This window comes from Eumetopias jubatus, unplaced genomic scaffold (genome assembly GCF_037043125.1).
Source record: "Eumetopias jubatus isolate StellerSeaLion01/CBP00866 unplaced genomic scaffold, mEumJub1_p1.0 scaffold_1, whole genome shotgun sequence".
In the NCBI taxonomy this organism is placed as follows: Eukaryota; Metazoa; Chordata; class Mammalia; order Carnivora; family Otariidae; genus Eumetopias; species Eumetopias jubatus.
This window is the reverse complement of record NW_028274807.1, coordinates 64110768-64128878: the sequence shown is the minus strand read 5'-3', so window position 1 is coordinate 64128878 and position 18111 is coordinate 64110768. Positions and strand designations below refer to the sequence as shown.

General features: G+C 46.9%; 1 protein-coding gene and 2 non-coding genes across 3 annotated transcripts in view; 1 reads left to right on the top strand and 2 right to left on the bottom strand.

The window, feature by feature from the left end:
• ARHGAP31 (Rho GTPase activating protein 31) overlaps positions 1-18111 on the bottom strand; it is a 104719-nt gene that overhangs the window by 8222 nt on the left and 78386 nt on the right. Inside the window, exons 7-11 of the mRNA XM_028110630.2 lie at positions 14891-15089; positions 12672-12796; positions 6319-6381; positions 4498-5073; positions 1349-1623 (exon numbers count right to left, since the gene is read on the bottom strand). Coding sequence (XP_027966431.1) covers positions 1349-1623; positions 4498-5073; positions 6319-6381; positions 12672-12796; positions 14891-15089 — 1238 coding nt within the window. The remainder of the gene's footprint in view (positions 1-1348; positions 1624-4497; positions 5074-6318; positions 6382-12671; positions 12797-14890; positions 15090-18111) is intronic.
• On the bottom strand, positions 536-641 carry LOC114214855 (U6 spliceosomal RNA). Its single transcript, XR_003610497.1, has one exon. It is a non-coding gene; the product is annotated as a U6 spliceosomal RNA (small nuclear RNA).
• On the top strand, positions 16043-16179 carry LOC114214850 (small nucleolar RNA SNORA42/SNORA80 family). The gene has a single exon (XR_003610494.1). It is a non-coding gene; the product is annotated as a small nucleolar RNA SNORA42/SNORA80 family (small nucleolar RNA).

Genomic DNA, 18111 nt, shown 5'->3' with positions numbered 1-18111 from the left:
GTTTCCTTCAGAGAACTCTCCAGGAGTAGGATTCCTTGGTGAAAAGGCAGGCATGTTTTTGAGATCTGATTCTACTGTATCACACTTGTGTCTATTTCCATTTCACCTTCAGGGCAGAGGCAGCCTTTTACTCATCTCTTTACTCTCCTCAGCACCTACGCTAATCAATCTCTTACTAAGAAATCAATACATTTAGATAAATAAATGAGCACGTAAACTCCCCTCCCCCACCAGCTCAGTAAGTGGACCATAGTTACTTATTACATACTACATAGTTACATATTACTTTCTGCTCAGATCGGAAATCTATGAGGTGTCTTGACTCTTCCTTCTCCCTCTCTGATCCAATCCTTCACCAAGTCCTGTTCATTCTAGCTTTTGTGTGTGTGTGTGATAAATATTATTTCAGACACAGCTTTTTATTTATTTCATTTCATTTTATTTTACTGGGCTCCATGCCCAATGTGGGGCTTGAACTCACGACGCTGAGATTGAGTCACATGCCCTACTGACTGAGCCAGCCAGGAATCCCCCCCAAAATATGGAATGCTTCACGAATTTGTGTGTCATCCTTGCACGGGGCCATGCTAATCTTCTCTGTATTGTTCCAATTTTAGTATATGTGCTGCCGAAGCAAGCACCATTCTAGTTTCTTTTTTTTTTAAAGATTTTATTTATTTATTTGACAGAGAGAGACACAGCAAGAGAGGGAACACAAGCAGGGGGAGTGGGAGAGGGAGAAGCAGGCTTCCCGCGGAGCAGGGAGCCGGATGCGGGGCTCGATCCCAGGACCCCGGGATCATGACCCGAGCCGAAGGCAGACGCTTAACGACTGAGCCACCCAGGCGCCTCCCTTCTAGTTTCTAAATAGCGCTTGAGGCCTTCCATTTCTATCCTTGTTGCCCCCACTCTCCTCCAAGCCACCATGTTTTCTTGCCTGGCCTGTCATATACTACCCTTCTAACTGGCATCCCTGTCTCCTCTCCTGCCTTTTCCAAGCCATTCTCCTCACAAAATAGTGACCTTTAAAGCATAAAATTCCAGGGGAGCCTGGGTGGCACTATTTATACTTGAGCTCCCCCCGCCCCAATTCAATCCCTGTAAGAATCTCTGTATACCTTCTCTTTCTACAATTGCAAACAGCCCTCTTGAGGCTGCTACAGCACTCCCGCACTGCCTAACTCCCAGCACATGGTTGTGAAGGTTGTCTCCTAAAGTCCCTTTGGCAGAAACTGGTTCTTAAAACAAACAAACAACCCCCCCCCCCAATCCTTGCTTTCAGCTATACCAAGAGCCCTTGGGACAAAGAGAACTCTACTAGCTGAACCCAGCAGTGAGTCCATTTTACCATGTCATGGAGAAGTCCCGCTTGGACACTGGGGCTCTTCTGCAGAGTGCTGGGCTCCACCTGGCCAGCCTCTCGACCCTCCTCCTCTGCTTTCTCCGGGTCCAGCCTCTTCTCTAATTCACTTGAATGTTGAGAACCCGGGGAGGTTTCCAAGGCCTTCTTTTCCTCCTGTTGGGGGCCTGACTCCAGGGAGAGGTCTTTGTTGCATTCCACCATCCTCACTGCCTCTGGTCCTGGCTTGGCGTCCTCGAGAACCACCTTCTTAGGTATGGAAGCTGCAATGGATGAGAGTTAGCCATTGAAGACGTCATTTGCAGAGAGGCCTTGCCCCGCATAGTCACTGTCCTGGACTAGTCCTGCTTCACAAGGGTGGAGGGAATTCTCCCAGCTCACTGCCCCTCACATTTTCGACCCTTTCCCCCAGCCGTGTCCTGACTTTAGTTCCCAGAGTTACAGACTGTCAGAGATGAGAGGGGTCTTGAAGATCTTCTAGGCCAGGGGCTCGCAACTGGGGACCACTTGCTCTTCCCCTCCCCAGGAGACGTTCGGGTGGGGACAAGGTGGTGATTGGCCTTTAGTGGGGCAGAAGCCAGGGATGCTACTAAATATCCTAAGAAGCATAAAATAGCCCCTGCCCCCAATAAAGAATTGCCCGGCCCACAATGTCAATAGTACCAAGTTGAAAAACCCTTTTCTAATCTTTTACTTCACAGAATCTGTGATTTACACCAAGCTACAAAGATGTGTTATGATTATGATTATGATTGACAGCTTCCTGTGTGACTCTTCCCCGGGGTTAACTCCACACCAATTCGGATATATTGCAAGTGATTAAGCTCTGGTCTTAAACATCCACCAAGGCATCGGAGAGGGAGGCAGACCCCGAGTTTGACCTCTACTGCCTCCATGCAGCAGGTCCTACCTCATTGTATAACACTGTTTTCACGGGGTAGAGTGAGGACCAAATACCTAGGACAGGAACCGATCACACAAAAGCCTCTGGAAACACTTTTTCCTCGAAGGCTTCCCTTCTTCCTCTAGCCCTCACCCTGCTCGATCCCATCAACCGCCCCTCCCCAGCATTCTCCACCCAGGGCATCGCTTGACACCCCTGAGTTTTTGCTCATCTTCTGCCCCCTATCCTGAAGCGAAAGGGAGGAGAAAAGGACAAATACTTACTGCATATTGACTGTGAGCCAGACCGTGAACAGGCATCTTAAGGACATTCCCTCCCCACCCCCACTGGCTCAGAGATGTCAACCACTGTCCACCGTCACACAGCCCCAAAGTGCTGAAGTTAGCATTCGAATCAGCCCAGGTGAAGTCCAAAACCTACAGTCTTCCCACAATATTCAGCTGCCTCTCAGCCCAGAATGCCTTCCCCACCTTTTCTGTATGGAGAAAGCCTACCCATTTATGAAGGCCCACCCAAATGTCACCTCTTCTGGGAAGCCTTCCTAGAATCCTGAGAGTACTGCCTCTTGTTGATGCCCTTGCAATCCTCTCTGAACACCTCTTTCATTATGTTTCAGGGACCGAAGTCCTCCCTCATTCAAAAAGCCCAGGGAGGAGGGGCGCCTGGGTCATGCAGTCGGTTAAGTGACTGACTCATATCATGAGCTCAGGGTCGTGAGACCGAGCCCCACGTCAGGCTCCATGCTGAGCTCGGAGTCTGCTTGAGATTCTCTCTCCTTCTCCCTCTGCCCTTCCCCTTTGTGCTCTCTTGTTTTCTCTAAAAATAAATTAAAAATCTCTTTAAAAAAAAAAAAAAAAGCCCAAGGAGAGTCTTATGCTACTTCTGCAGGCTGACCCTCTGCTGCACTTTGGTATAGTTTTAGTTTCTCTTCTTAGTTCATGAACTCTCTGGGCACAAGGATCGTGTTCTAACAATCTCTGTAACTCCACAGCCCCTTGTAAACATGTGAAGGTGCATGGTGGAGTGTTTTAAAGCAGGGGTTTTAAAATCTGGATTAAAATCCTGGTTCTGGGGTGCCTGGGTGGCTCAGTCATTAAGTGTCTGCCTTTGGCTCAGGTCATGATCCCAGGGTCCTGGGATCAAGCCCCACATCAGGCTCCCTGCTCAGCGGGAAGCCTGCTTCTCCCTCTCCCACTTCCCCTGCTTGTGTTCCCTCTCTCGCTGTGTCTCTCTCTGTCAAATAAATAAATAAAATCTTTACAAAACACAAAATAAAATAAAATAAAATCCTGGTTCTTCCACTTCCTTGCTCTGAGTCATCTGGCAAGTTAACTGATTTCCTCTCTAAGCAAATGGGGATAATAATAACTACCTACACCTCACAGGGCTGTTGTGAGGAGAATAGAGATAATACATATAGAACACTTAGGACAGTGCCTGATACCATAACAGTTGTTCAAAAAAAGTTAGCTAATATTAATAATGAAAATATGCTTAAACCACACTGAGCATTTGTTGGTGTGTCTGTCAGTCATCCTTTCCTTTGAGGTTCTTCCTACTTCTGTTTTATGTGGCTCACAGTTGGCTGTTGACCATAGAACCCCTTCTAACTCCAGAGATGGTTCAGAGACTCGGGCTTAACCAATCTTAGAACCCTAAGTGCCTGGCAACCATGATTGGTCCAAGGCTGGGCATGTGACCCAAGCAGGCCCAATCAGAGTCTTCCCTGCATTTGATATATGGAAATTGGGAGCAAGATACCCTTTCTCATTGCTAGGGTTGCTACCCATGTTCCCTGCAGATATGAGGTAGAAGGGAGGGAGGGATGGATGGAGAGAGGCTGAGTCTAGAAGAGTTGGACTCCTTGAGCTTTTTCTCCTGTCTTCTCAGTATATGGGTGAATAAAAGAATAGGCAACATTTACTGAGTACTTACTATGTATTACTCACTGTTCTGTTAGCTTCACGTGTATTGACTAACTTAATATTCCCAGCAAACTTATGAAGAAGATAGGACTAGGAACATCATTCCCATTTTATAGCTCAAGCAGGTGAGGCACACAGCTGCTAAAGGTCGTACAGTGAAATGGCTGAGACTAGACTGGGGCAATTTGGCTCCAGAGCCCACAGTGTTAACCACTTCACTGCACTGTCTTGCAAACTCTGTTTAAACACTTTTACATCTGTTTTTTAATCACTTGCAATGAAAAGAAACCCTCCCTCCCCTGCTTTACCTGTAGAGGACTCAGCTCCCAGTGGCTTGTCATCTTCGGGCCAACCTCCACTCTCTGACCCCTGGAAAGAAAACTCCTCCAGGCTGGAAAGCGACTGGAGCTCCTTTGGGGGTGTTCTGCACGGGGTGCTGTTGGTGCTGATGACAGCTGACACGCGCAGCGGCACTGACACGGCAAAGGGCTCGGAGATGTTCAGGGCCTTGCGCTGGTGGCGGGGAGAGGGCTCCATCTGGAAGAGACTGCTGGTAAAGACAGATTTGCTGGGGCTGTCGTTCGAGGTGTAGAACATACCCAGCATCTTCGGGGCTGTTTGCTCGCTCTCCGGATCCTCGAGCGGCCGGAACACCTTCAGCTGCTCAGGTGGGGGCCGGGCCTGGGCGCCCTGAAGTTGGCTTCGGTCACTGCTCATGTCGAAGCCCCCCTCCGCCCCCGCCGGCATCCCCTCCTGGCCCCATTCGCCCTCCTGCTTGCTGAGGTCACATGAGCTGCCAGTGTTGGTCGAATGCAATTTTGCCACTGGGATGAAGAATCCACCAGTGGTGACCGTTCGATTAAAATTTCCTTTGGTTTCTTTCCCTAGTGAAAAAGCAAACACACAGTCAGCAGCCTGGGCGCCCACACCATGACACTGCCTTCCAGTAAGGGACGGTGCCCAACACCTGAGCACTGGAAAGGCAAAGCATTGTAGTAAGGGCATAGACCTCCTAAGAGAGACAGATAACATTTGGTTGACAAGAGAGTAAGAATATTCTCATGTCCACAGAATGTTGGCAGGATGCCGTCGTATGCATGCATCTGTTTTAAACTCTGCAGGGGGAGCAGTTTCCAAAAGGCTAAGGGAGCTAGACAGAGCCGTCGTCCACCCAGCAGTAAATGTAGATCAAGAAAAAATAAAAAGATGCCGGATAGCAGAATGATGTTTGCTCAAAATGAAGGAGAAGACAAAAAGGGCAAAATAATAGAATTTTGTTTTACTTTAAAACTTGAAAAATGTGTTGTTTCAAGCCTCCTCTGGCAGATGGACCCAAACAGGGGTTCGATTTCCCAGCAAGGAGACAAATGCTGTTCTCAGCGAGACCTTTCTCCCTTTTCCCAGGCTTCCTGCTGCTGATTCAGGGGGTGAGAAACTAGAAATGTAAATTAACTAAAAGTTAGAAAGCCCAGTTGTGAGGAGCAAGTTCCCAACGGACTTAAAAGTGACAGCAAAGAGGAGAAAAATCCAGATGGGAAATAGACAAGCCGCGAGATAACACGTGAGTTGCCTGGGATCGGGAGAAAAACTCCCCACGAGGTACTAAGGGCTCTGCTGGGCATCTTCTGTAACATTAGGTTTAAAATTCCCAGGCTGCTTATGGAGGAGAAGTGTAATGACCTCCTTTAACACGCGAGGAAACCGAGACTCGGAGCGGCAGAGAACCTGCCCAGTGCCCATCGACGTGAAGAACCGTGCAAATTCAAGACACACACGAATCTAGGCACCAAAGTAGGAGGTAAAAACCAGTGCTCGGCTCTTCTTTATGCCCAGCGGGGAGGCCTCGTCTGCCTTGATTCTCAGGTGTTGCCCTTTTACCCGGTTCAGATTTGCATGTACAATGGCTGCCAGTTCCAGGTGTGGTTACCCTTGAGGCCAAGACTTGTGGTGTAATGTGGGGAGGGGGGAGGTGGTTAATGCAAGGGCTGTGTGAACCCGTTGGGTTCAGGAAGGTCAGGGGGGATTGTGATGAGACTAGAAGGCAGGTAGCTTGTGAAGGCAGGTCTGGTACAGGAGCTCCTGTCTCCCGGTGGTAATCCCCAGCTCCGAAAGCGGCTGTGAGAGCTCACCTTCCACAGGCACTGAGCACAGTGAGTCCATGCTTTTAGCCGGTCGGATAGTAGCCTTTTCCACTAAAGACAAAAGAAAAAATATCCCTGATGAATGCATATTAAGAGGAAGCATTCAGAACAAAAGTCAGGCTGTAAGGACACAAGAGAACGTTCTTTAGTAAAGTTTTTCAAGTATTTATAATTTTCCCCTTTGGAAAACATTCCTCCATTCCACCCTGGATGCTCCTACTTTCATAATGGGACTGAGCTTGGGCACCTGGGTGGCTCAGTTGGTTAAGCGACTGCCTTCGGCTCAGGTCATGATCCCAGAGTCCCGGGATCGAGTCCCACATCGGGCTCCCTGCTCAGTAAGGGAGCCTGCTTCTCCCTCTAACCCTCCCCCCTCTCATGTACTCTCTCTCTCTCTCATTCCCTCTCTCAAATAAATAAATAAATCTTTAAAAAAAAATAATGGGACTGAGCTTATAAAAACAGGTCATTTCCAGATCAAAGTTTCATGAATATTTTACAGATAAAGGTAAATTCCAATTTTGTCAAACAGCTGTTAGCAAATGAGGAGCCTTGAACCAAATTTTATGATACAAAGATTCATCCAGGGGGTACAGTCCATGAGGCTCAAGGCAATCCCCCCTATCTTGCAGGCTGGAGAGCAGGATTCTTGGCTGCAGCTGCAACTGACAGCATCCAGGAATTTGGTACAGCAAGGGAGGGGGCCCCAGGGACGGAAGGCCCCTTTCTCCCACGTGCAGCTCTGCTCCTGAGGTCTGCGGGCTGGTTGCTCCTCCAAATGGTCTCACCCTGGAGCAGATCCAAACCAAACAAACCTTTTTTGAGCACCTACTATGCGCCTGGTGTCCTCTGTGCACCTTGATAAGCCACCTAGGCAGCTTTGAGGAAGAGTGTGGCTTAAATAAATAAACACTTATTCCAGGCACGGCATTAGGCACTTCAAAATATCGCTTCTTCCCAGGGAGCTGAAGTGGCTGAAAGGTGGTTCCTCCTAGCGAGCTTGCCAAGAGGGGAATGAGGGCAGTCTGGGAGCTGAGTGGGAGCCTTGGTTTTCCAGAGGCTGTATTTCTGGACTTCTTTTGGGTCTCATGTGTCAGCCTTGAGGGCCGTGACCTGATGACACTAAGTGTCATGATGAAGGATGGGCGACAGTTCTCTCTGCACGGCCACCAGTGTTCACCTTTCACGTTGGACCCTCTTTCGGATGATGTGGCTTCTTGTGGCCTTGGTGGCCACAGCAGCTGCTTTTGGGAACAGTCCCCAAGGATTCCCTGGCTCCATTTAAGTAACTGAGCACTCAGGGCTCCTTGGCCCAGGACTATATTTAGCTCATAGGTTTCTGTCTGGGACCTTGTCCTGGCCTCGTGGAGGTACATCTCCCAGTTTTCCGGCAGCTTTGGGGTCCTCAAGTCCCTTCTCTTAGATTATCCCTATGGCTTTGGGACTTCCCTGCCGAAAGGCGTTTACTTTGGAGAGTTCCCTGGACTCTCCCTGGGGGATAATGCATCAATTCCAGTACATCCCCTTCATCTGCCCCCGTCCAAAAAAATCCCCAGTGCTATACATGGTGAGTCAATTTTTAAAATTCCCTTTAGTGGGGCGCCTGAGTGGCTCAGTCGTTAAGTGTCTGCCTTCGGCTCAGGTCACGATCCCAGGGTCCTGGGATCGAGCCCCATATCGGGCTCCCTGCTCAGCGGGAAGCCTGCTTCTCCCTCTCCCACTCCCCCTGCTTGTGTTCCCTCTCTCGCTGTGTCTCTCTCTGTCAAATAAATAAATAAAATCTTTAAAAAAAAATTCCCTTTAGTTATGGAGTTTAGAAAAGATTTTAAAAATTATTTAAATATGTTAATCCACTGACTCACTTTTTTCAAATGCATATTTCCACAAATAGTGAGTTCGTGTCACTTACAGACACCATGCTGGCGGATGTGACCACAAGTGGGCCCCAACCCTGGTCTTTAGTTCTGAGGGTCCCAGCAACACTCCTCTGGTGCAAAGTGGGCACTTAGGACCCCTGGTCAAGGTCAGAGAGTCACTTGTACTGGCACTGATGGCTCTTTCATTTCACCCCCGCATCCCATCAAAATTCAGCCATCCCAGTGATCTGTCTCTGATTAGTTTGTTCATGAGGCCTTAGACCAGTGGCTTTCAACCCTGGCTGCATTTCAGAATCACCTGGGGAACTTTCTAAAAATGACCAAGACTCTGGCTTCCCCACAGACCTCCTGAGGCAAAACTGCTATGGGTGTGAGCCTCGGAGGTGCAGCCAGGCTGAGACCCCCTGGCCAGGAACATCCTGTGCATTCTGTGAGTGGACTACCATTTGATCCAGCACCTTGGACTTCTTCCTTTTGAAAACCACATGGCGGGGGTGGGGGTGGGGGTGTTGGAAATCTTCCTAAGGCAAGATCAAAGCAGATCATTTATTTCATTGTTTTGCTCTATTGTTTTGGACTTTTTGTTATGTGGTAAACTTCTTTCATTGTATCACCGATTCTGTAACTGAAATGCTCTTCGATGTGCTTAAGCAAATCTCTTTATTATTAGATCAGGAGTTTCTTGCCAGGTACTCTTCCCCTCAAATTCTCCTTTGAGAGTCCTAATTTCTGATTAGTATCTGATCTAGCATACCTGCGGCAACCTGCCCTCTTCACCTGAGATACATCCAGTTGGTGAAAGCCATGTTTCCTCATACAGTGTAGGCTGTAGATGCCTACCCAGAATCAGTTCCCTTCCTCCATCTCACAGAACCCTTGTACTTCTTGGGTGCATCCCATTCCTCATGCCAGTGATTGGTTTAGGAAGCCAGGCCTAAGCCAGTCAGCACAGGGCACTCCCTTGGCCATAGGGATTGATCCATATGACTCAGTGAAGGCAACTGAGATGGGGGTGGGTTGGGGGTGTTTCTGATGGGTGGCTGCTGGGAAAGAAGAGTCCCTGCTCTGAGGAGCAAGCTACCAGAAATGATGTTCTTTCTCCTTCTGGACGTAGTGATAGTCAAAGGTAAAGCCTAGAAGTACTATAGCCACTTTGTTGCGGCAAAGAAGCCAGACTGGGGGTGAAGCTGACCCAAGAGCTGAGGAAAACAGGGGACTGGAGACAGAGCCACTGTGTTAAACCCTGAAGCCTCCCCTACATCTGGGTATCCAGTTACAGAGCCCAGTAAGTTCCCTCACTGCATAAGTCAGTTGAATTGGATGTACTCTTATTTCCAGTCACTGGACCTGCTGTACCCCATAACATGCCTCATTACTCCAGGAGGCACATGTGAAGGCTTCTAACATCTATCTTTGGCACACAGTTATCACTGGCTTCAAGGAGAGTCCTTCAAGATATTTTCTCTCATTTTTCCTATAAGCATTCATTTTCCCCCAAAATCTTTATTACTAAAAACTTCAGGGGCACCTGGGTGGTGTAGTCAGTTAAGAGTTGGACTCTTGGTTTCCACTCAGGTCATGATCTCCAGGTCATGGGATGGTTCCCTGCATCTGCTTTGAGGTCCTCTCCCTCCCCCCAACCCACTCGTGTGTGCGCTCCCTCTCTCTCTCTCAAATAAAATCTTCAAAAAAAAAACAAACCTTCAACCATTCACAAAATTGGAAGACCTCTAAACCTACCACCCAAGCTGACCTTTGCCATATATTTGCTTTCTCTATTCCTGTATCTGTATCTCCCCATGTACTTAAATTTTGCTGAATCATATGAAAGTGAGTTTCAATATTTTGACCCTTCATCTTTACATACTTCAACCTTGGGGTGCCAGGTGGCTCAGTTGGTTAAGTGTCTGACTTCAGCTCGGGTCATGATCCCGGGGTCCTGGGGTTGAGCCCCACATCGGGCTCCTCGCTCAACAGGGAGCCTGCTTCTCCCTCTGCCCCTCACCCCACTCGTGCTCTCTCTCTCTCAAATAAATAAAATATTAAAAATAATAAATAAATAAATAAATACTTCAACCTTAGCATATGCCTCCTAAAAACCATTAGCACCCTATGAAAATTTACAGTTCCTTAATTTCATCTAATAACTTACCTGTCCCCAAAATTATCATTTGTAGCCCCTTTTTTCAAAGGATCCAATCAAAGTTTGCTCATTGCATTTGTACATTTACCTTTTACAGCTCATTTTCATAACGCTTGCCCCCCATTTAAAAAAAAAAAAATCAGAGTTTCAGTCTATCACACTAAAGGTCATTGTGGCAGATTTTTCTGGACTTCCCTTTATGACAGTACTCAGCTGGATTGGTTATATTCCCCATTGTACCATGATTACCTCAGTTCCTTCCTGCACCAATTCCCATTAATTATTCAGATATCATTCCCACAATGCAACACTCCTATTTAAAAATTATAACCCTGGCATGAGTCATGGGGGAGAAGGGACAGATCTTCCTTATAATACAGTTCAATTAATCAATGTAGAAGGAATGATGGAAACAGAAAATGACCATTTGGCAAACACCACAGTAATAACTGTTGTAATAACAGTAATAACTTTTGGGGCGCCTGGGTGGCTCAGTCAGTTCAGTGTCTGCCTTCGGCTCAGGTCATGATCCCAGGGTCCTGGGATGGAGCCCTGAGTCAGGCTCCCTGCTCAACGGAGAGCCTGCTTCTCCCTCTCCCTCTGCTGCTCCCCCTGCTTGTATTCTCTCTCTCTCAAATAAATAAATAAAATCTTAAAAAAAAATAACAGCAGTAACTTTTACAGGCAAGAATCATTGATGGATGCTAAAATTCAGGGATGAAAGTATAATGAGAAACAGGATATTTTCATAGTCTCAAAGTATCTCCCACAATATACTTGTTAAGCAAAAGGAAAAAATAGTAACTTTACATGGACAAGCACTTTAAGCAAGTGATCAAAGTTAACATCACCAGCAATAAGATATTGACATCATGTGCCTCCTGATATGACACGCTGAGACAGGCAGAACATTCATCACCTCAGTCGAATCATGAAAAAACATCAGACAAACCCAGGCTGAAGTACAGTCTACAAAATAAATGGCCATACTCTTCCAAAGTGTCATGGTCAGAACCACTGAGGAAATGTCCTAGACTGGAGGAGATTAAGGAGGCATGACAACTGAATGCAATGTGTATTCCTGGACCAGAAAAAGGATATTAGTTGGACAATTGGTCAATTATGAATAAGGTCTGTAAATTATTTAATAGTATTATATTGATGTTAATTTTTTGGCTTGGCTCGTTGTATTACGGTTAACATCAAAAGGAGCTGCGTGAAGGGTACAAGGGTTCTCTGTGTACTCTTTGCAACTTTTTTTGTAAATCTAAAATTATTTTTTTAAAAAAGACTCCCTAGTTAATCTTTAAGTTTATGTTTCAGGTCTAGTGAGTTTGACATGATCAAACCAAAGACCTAAGAAGCAGAGATGGGTGGGGGGAATATATATATATATATATGATAAATAAATATTTATAAAATAAAAAACCTATTGGTCTCTGTCCATGTTTCAGGAGCACAGGGCTGCTAAAACCCTTGTAACTTCCTGGGTGATAAGAGTGTCTTTTGTTCTAATGAGGCCACTCTGGGTAGGTTCCTGGATGGCTCCTGGATAGGGGCTGGTCACCAGAAAGACCAAGCCATGACTGGAAACTTGGAATTTTCAGCCTCACCCCCTAGTCTCTTGAGAAGGGAAAAGGGCTGAAAATGGAGTTTATGATTGATTATGCCTATGTGATAAGCTTCCATAAAATCCCAATAGTATGGGGTTCAGAGAGTCTCCAGATAAGCAAAAACATCAGGAGGGTGACGTACCCCAACTCTATGGAGGAGACAGAAGCTCCTGTGCTCAGGACTCTCCCAGACCTCACTTATATATCTCTTCAACTGGCTGTTCATCTGTGTCCTTCATCATACCCTTCAAACTGGTCAACATAATGAAGTGTTTCCCTCAATTCTGTGAGCCGCTTTAGCAAATTAATCAAACCCAAGGAGGGGGTCTTTAGAACCTCCCATCTATAAGTGGTTGGTCAGGAGCTTAGGTAACAACTAGGCCTGTGACTGGCACCTGAAGGGGTGGGGGGCAGTCTTGTGGGTATGAGCCCTTAACCTGTGGGACCTGACGCTGTCACCGGATAGACAGTGTCAGAATTGAGCTAAGTTGTAGAACACCCCGTGGTGTAGCACAGAAAAATTCCACACATTTGGTGACCAGGAATGTCAGAAGTGAGGTGTTCTGTGTAGGTAGTGAGGAGACACACAGCAGAGAAACAGTAAGGAAGAACTGGGTTTTTCCCTATGCAGGAGGTGGATTGAACAGAGTTTTTCTAATACGATATACATTATACATCTCATAAAACATAACTGCTAGTGATTCTTACCTGAGAGCCTCTGTCCTCTCACAAATACACTCCCGTTTCTACTCAGCTTTGATTTGGAGTCTGATCCAGAACGTCCCAGGTTAAATATTGATTTCCACTTCTTCGATTTACTGGAGAGCTTTCTTCTAAAAGAGCCAAGCCATAATAAAGGGTTAGTTTGGTGACTGGTCATTTCAGTGGGACCTTTACATTGAGAAGCAATACCCCAGTCATGCTCTTGGTTATGAATGGCTCTGACATTTTGGGAAATTCCTCTCTAAAATTCAGTTTGAGCCCGAGTCTGGTCCTATCTGGGGATGCCCTGGATGACCAAGCTAGGCTTTCATATTCCTCAGGGGAAGGGGCAAAGGTGTGCTACTAAAGGCAGGTGTGAGGGCAGACAGAAGCAAGATGGGTGGGAGACTCGGAGGTCACAAGCAAGCACACAGTTCTGGTAATTCTGGTAGGAATTCTGGTAAGCACCGCAGTCCTGGGTTTTCAAAGACACCTATTTTTTTTTTTTTTTTTTTTTTGCAGGAGTAAACACTAAAGACCAAAGAACTCAGTGCCGATATGCCCCCTGCACTTTGACCATCCTGGTGGGTCATCCGCAGGTAAGGAAAGGGCTGGCGAAGACTTCCGTGGACTGGAAAAGGGGTGGATGGAGAAAATGACTTGGCAAAGAGTCTGGCCTGGGAGAGTCAGAGGCTGCTGGGTGTGGCCAAAGGTCACTGCAGAGAAAGACAGAGGGTAATTAGTGGGTCTCTGGCTTCACTCTCATTTCCCTGATGCCTCTCGCAGGGCTGCCTCAGTAGGAGGCAAGAAAAGGAGAGTGCTAGACTGGGTCCGGAGGGCCTGGGGCCACCAGAGGTCACTGGAGGCCTTGCCCCACTCTGGCTCGCCCAGCTATCAGACTTGATGAAACCTTCCAACTTGTGGGTTCCACAAAGGACCTTTTCTCCACAGGGTTCTCACAGAACACCCAGATCTCAAGCCCAACATGTTTTTACAATCAGTCAGAGATAGATCTGCAACGCTTGGTGGTTTCTTTTGAATCTGGCCCAGTTTTTTCCAAGCACTTGGCCTGGGATGTATTTTATAGGCTTGCGTACATTGGGGTATGGTCCACCCCAAGTGTCGCTAAGGCACAGAGAAAATGCACTTGATGGTCCAGCTGGGGTACTCTTCTTTCTGATCCCTGGGTGGAAGTCTTATTCTCCAGGGATTTAGGGAGTGAAGTAATGGGGCTCAGTCTAGAGAGAGCATGATCCATGTACTTCAGGAAACAGAAGGGTTTCTTGCCAGGTGAGGTCTACGTGTGCCATTCCCATAATGCATATATATGCACTGTGACAGACACCCCTACTGGTGTGTAATGTGGCAGAACTCCTCCTCCCTTCCCAGAGGGAAACAGCCCCGCCATCTTGGGGATCATGCTGATAAGAAGACTGAGGTGCCTCTTTTCATACCTCTTTCTATTGACCAAACATTGAGGATGACAGTCTCCCGTGAAAAGTTTGCCTTCCAGCCCCACCACCCACTGTCTGCCTGGAGTTTGGGACTCCTCTCAATCACTGCTGACTTTTTAGAGTGGGCTGTGAAGCTGAGAAGGAAAGGGGGCTGAGTGGAGACCAGGGTTCCAACAGAGAAAGCAACAAAGAAAGAAAATATCCTATGAATAAAACTGATGTTCGGTTTGGTTTTGGAGACGAAGGAGGGCCCTGACGGGTATGGAAGGAGGAATGGAAGCCAGGCAAGTGTGTTCCCCATGCCGCCTGCCCAGAGCTCTTGGTCTAGAGTGTAACTTCTTGTCAGCTTATCCTCCATTCGTCTCTATGCCTTTTATAATGTCACCTGGAGGTGGAGGCTGGTGGGAGGGGGTCAAGTTGTTGATTGCAGCAAACTTCCTTCTGAAAATGTCAAGACTGTTTTGTCTAAACTAAGGAGTCAGGGATTTTAGCCATGACTCTTGACCCCTAGGAGCCCCATCCCCATCATGGTACTTAGGGATCTCTGGTGGGAGAGGGTCTTGATAACTTGGCGGCAGGGAGGGAAGACATCAATCACCAGTGAGAGAGAGCTGTGGAGACAGCTCCCTTCTCTTCTGGAATGTTCCCTCACATCCCGACCCAGCCTGTACCCCCAACCCATGCTGTCATTGTGACCCTGAGACTGTATAACTACTTCCTCTGTCCCCCTCCACCCAAATGTTCCCCAGAATTTAAGAGAACGCTGCTTACTTGTTGTCTGGTAACTCAAGAACAGTGTGGAAGAGGGTGCCCATGGGAGGGACAATTTCAGGCAAGCTGTTCTCCCTCCTTTCCTTCCGAGCAGGATGGTTAGTAGCCAGGCTCCGGGCCTGAGCTTCCTCTAGGCTCACCAGCTTCATGGGCAAGGAGAGGGCTGGTAAGGTCAGGCTCTTGGTGATGGGCGGGTTTTCTATACAAAAAAGAAAAGAGCTCAGTCATGGAAGGAGGCCTGTGCATCAGGTGTAGCCAGATTCCTCATCCACAGCGCCTCCATTCCTGACCCCCTGACAGGAGGCTTCTGGGGGGTTTGGGGGTTGGGGGCAGAGGCTGAACATAGGAAACTGACAACCTCATGGCCAGACAGCCAGCAGGCATGTAGGGCTTCAGGAGGTAACCTGTACTTCTTGTACTTTTCAGAGAGGGGCCCTCCCTCTCTCCTTCCCCCCCTTCTCCCTCCCTTTCTTCTTCCTCCTTTCCTTCCTTCCTTCCTCCTTTCCTTCCTTCCTTCCTTACTTCCTAGGACATTTATTGAGCATTTACTGCCTAGTACTTTGGCCAGGTTGGAATGCATGTCCAGCCACAGACATGGCCTCCCTCGGCCAGAACAAGGCAGGAGGCCATTCCTACTCTCTGCCGCCACAGAACACACACTCCAACACGATTGAACGTGGGAGCCTATACTTGCCCTAGATCACTAAGGTTTATATCCCTGCAGTGAAAAGACATTTTATGGCCTACACTATTCCCTAAAAGATAGCTAGCTTTTTACTCACTACTCAGTGGCGTTAAGTGTATGCAAGCTAATCTTTTCTTTCTAGGGTTTTGGGTTTTATTTTGTTTTTTGTTTTTGTTTTTGTTTTTATTTTTTGTTTAAAGAAATGGAAGTGATGATGATAGATCACTGGTGTCCAAGGGTATCTCTTTTCTCCAAGTCGTTGGTTCTCAACTTGGGGCAATTTTGCAGCCCCCACCCTCCCCCCTTCCCCAGGGACACTTGGCAGTGTCTGGAGACATTTTTGGTTGTCATAAGCATGTGTAGGAGTACTACTGGCATCTAGTGGGTAGAGGCCAAGGTTGCTGCTGACCATCCTACAATGCACAGCACATGAATGCACACCACAACAAGAATTCTCCGGCACTAGCACATGGGGATATGCTAATGGCGGGCCCTTCTCTGTGGGCCTCTCATTGTGGACCCATGCCAGAGGAGTGGGCAGCCCCGAACCATTGCCCAACCTCCTCACTGGTGGGCTGTGAGCGCTGAAGGGGGCTGTCCAGTGTGGAAAAATAAAAAGGGAAAAAAAACCCAACCACACACACAAACAAAAAAAACAAAAAAAACTATCTGGCACAAAACGTCAATAGTGCCAAGATTGAGAAACCTCGATCTAAGTAAAAGAAGAGGAGGTCCAAGTTGGCCTCTGTGTAGCCTCTGGCAACCTTGCCAGTTTTCCGTAACTTCAGAAGGTGTGAAGAGACTCAAAGATTACTTGGACCAACTGAGACTAAAGCCATCTTTTTTTGTATAGGACTCACCCAATTTTCAGAAAGCACCTTGACGGCACCATTTCTGTTTGCAGAGCATGACCTTCTCTGGGAGGAGGGAAATAAAACCACTGAACAAGGGCCTTGTAGAAAACAGAGACGGTAGGCAATACTGGGGTTCTTCCAGGCAGGAGAGCATATGGCAGTCACTCGGCAGGACTGCGATTAAGTAAATCCGCGATCCTAAAATCTTTTCAGTAAAGTTTCCAACTTTAACCCAGTTTTCCAACTTAATCCCAAGGAGTTTAAAATATTTAAATTTTATATACTCTTAATATTTGCATTCTAGATTATTTACGATTTGTTAATTATTTATTTACTTAAGAAATTCAGTCATTCTGGGAGCAACTGGCTCAATGGGAAGAACCTACACTGTAGGGTCAGGAGACCTCAGTTGGTATAGCACTTACCCCTGGTTTCAGGCTGCAGTATCCTAAGGCCTGCTCATTGTCTCTGCTTAGATGTTTAACAGGTATCTCTAACTTATCATTTCATAACAGAGCTTGTGATTGCTGCTCTTCACCTCTAAACTGCTACCTTCTCCCATCTTCGTCAAGTCAGTAAATGGCACCACGGACCACCCAGCTGTAAGCCGAAAACTGGAAGAGTTCTGTTTCATTCATTCGTTTTTGTTTTTTTTCGATGCACCACCACCTCCCACATCCAGCCCATAAGCAAGTCCCATGATTCTTACCTCAAAATGCATCCTGAACCCCACCACCTTCCTTCCACCCACTGCTAACATGCTAGTCCAGGCCACCGTGATTGCCCACCTGATTTCTGCCATTGTTCCTTCGCTGGCCTCCCTGCTTCCAGACTTGCTGCCTTTCCATCTCTCCTTCACACCACTGTCAGAGTGCTCAGACCCTGCACTCCCTGCTCCAAATCCTCAAACGCTTTCCCATGGCCTCAAACTCCTAGCTTGACCTTCCATCTGCTTTCCTTCTCCTCTTTGCCCACTGACCCAGTGGTCTACAAAAATATACAGTAAAAATTTTTTGAATGCATATTCTCATTGTAAATTATACACATATATACATGTGTATAATTACACATGTGTAAATTACACACATATACCACTGTATTATATATAATTATATATAATTTCTGTCATATATAACAAAAGACATACAAAATCATAGACATTACAAAATATACAATAGAAAGAAATGAAAAAGAAATGCTAATAGTTTCTTCCAACACCTGTGGTTCGGTACTTCAGTCCTCGGTGCCCCCTAGGGTGGCGCACCCCACTTTGGAGACCCCACTGGCTCTAGCCACATTGGCCTACTTTCTGTACCACTATGAGCCCCTTTCCACTTCAGAGCTTTTATAATCTCTGTTCTCTGTATTTGGAACATTCGTCCCCCAGATCCTCACATGACTGGTTTCTTTTGTCGAAAGGTCTCAGTTCAAAGATCACTTCCTTAGAGACCATGGCCACTCTGTATCAAAATAACACCACCAAATCATCGACCATTGCATTAACCTGATGTGTTTTCTTCACAGTATTGTCTTTGAAGTGATAATGTATTTATTTGTAATCTTGTATACTGCCTGCCTTCCCAACTAAACCATAACTATCTGCAGGGCAGGATCTTTGCCATTTTGCACACTGTTGTGTCCACAGTGTGTAGAGTAGGGCCTGGCACCTAGAAGTTGCTCAA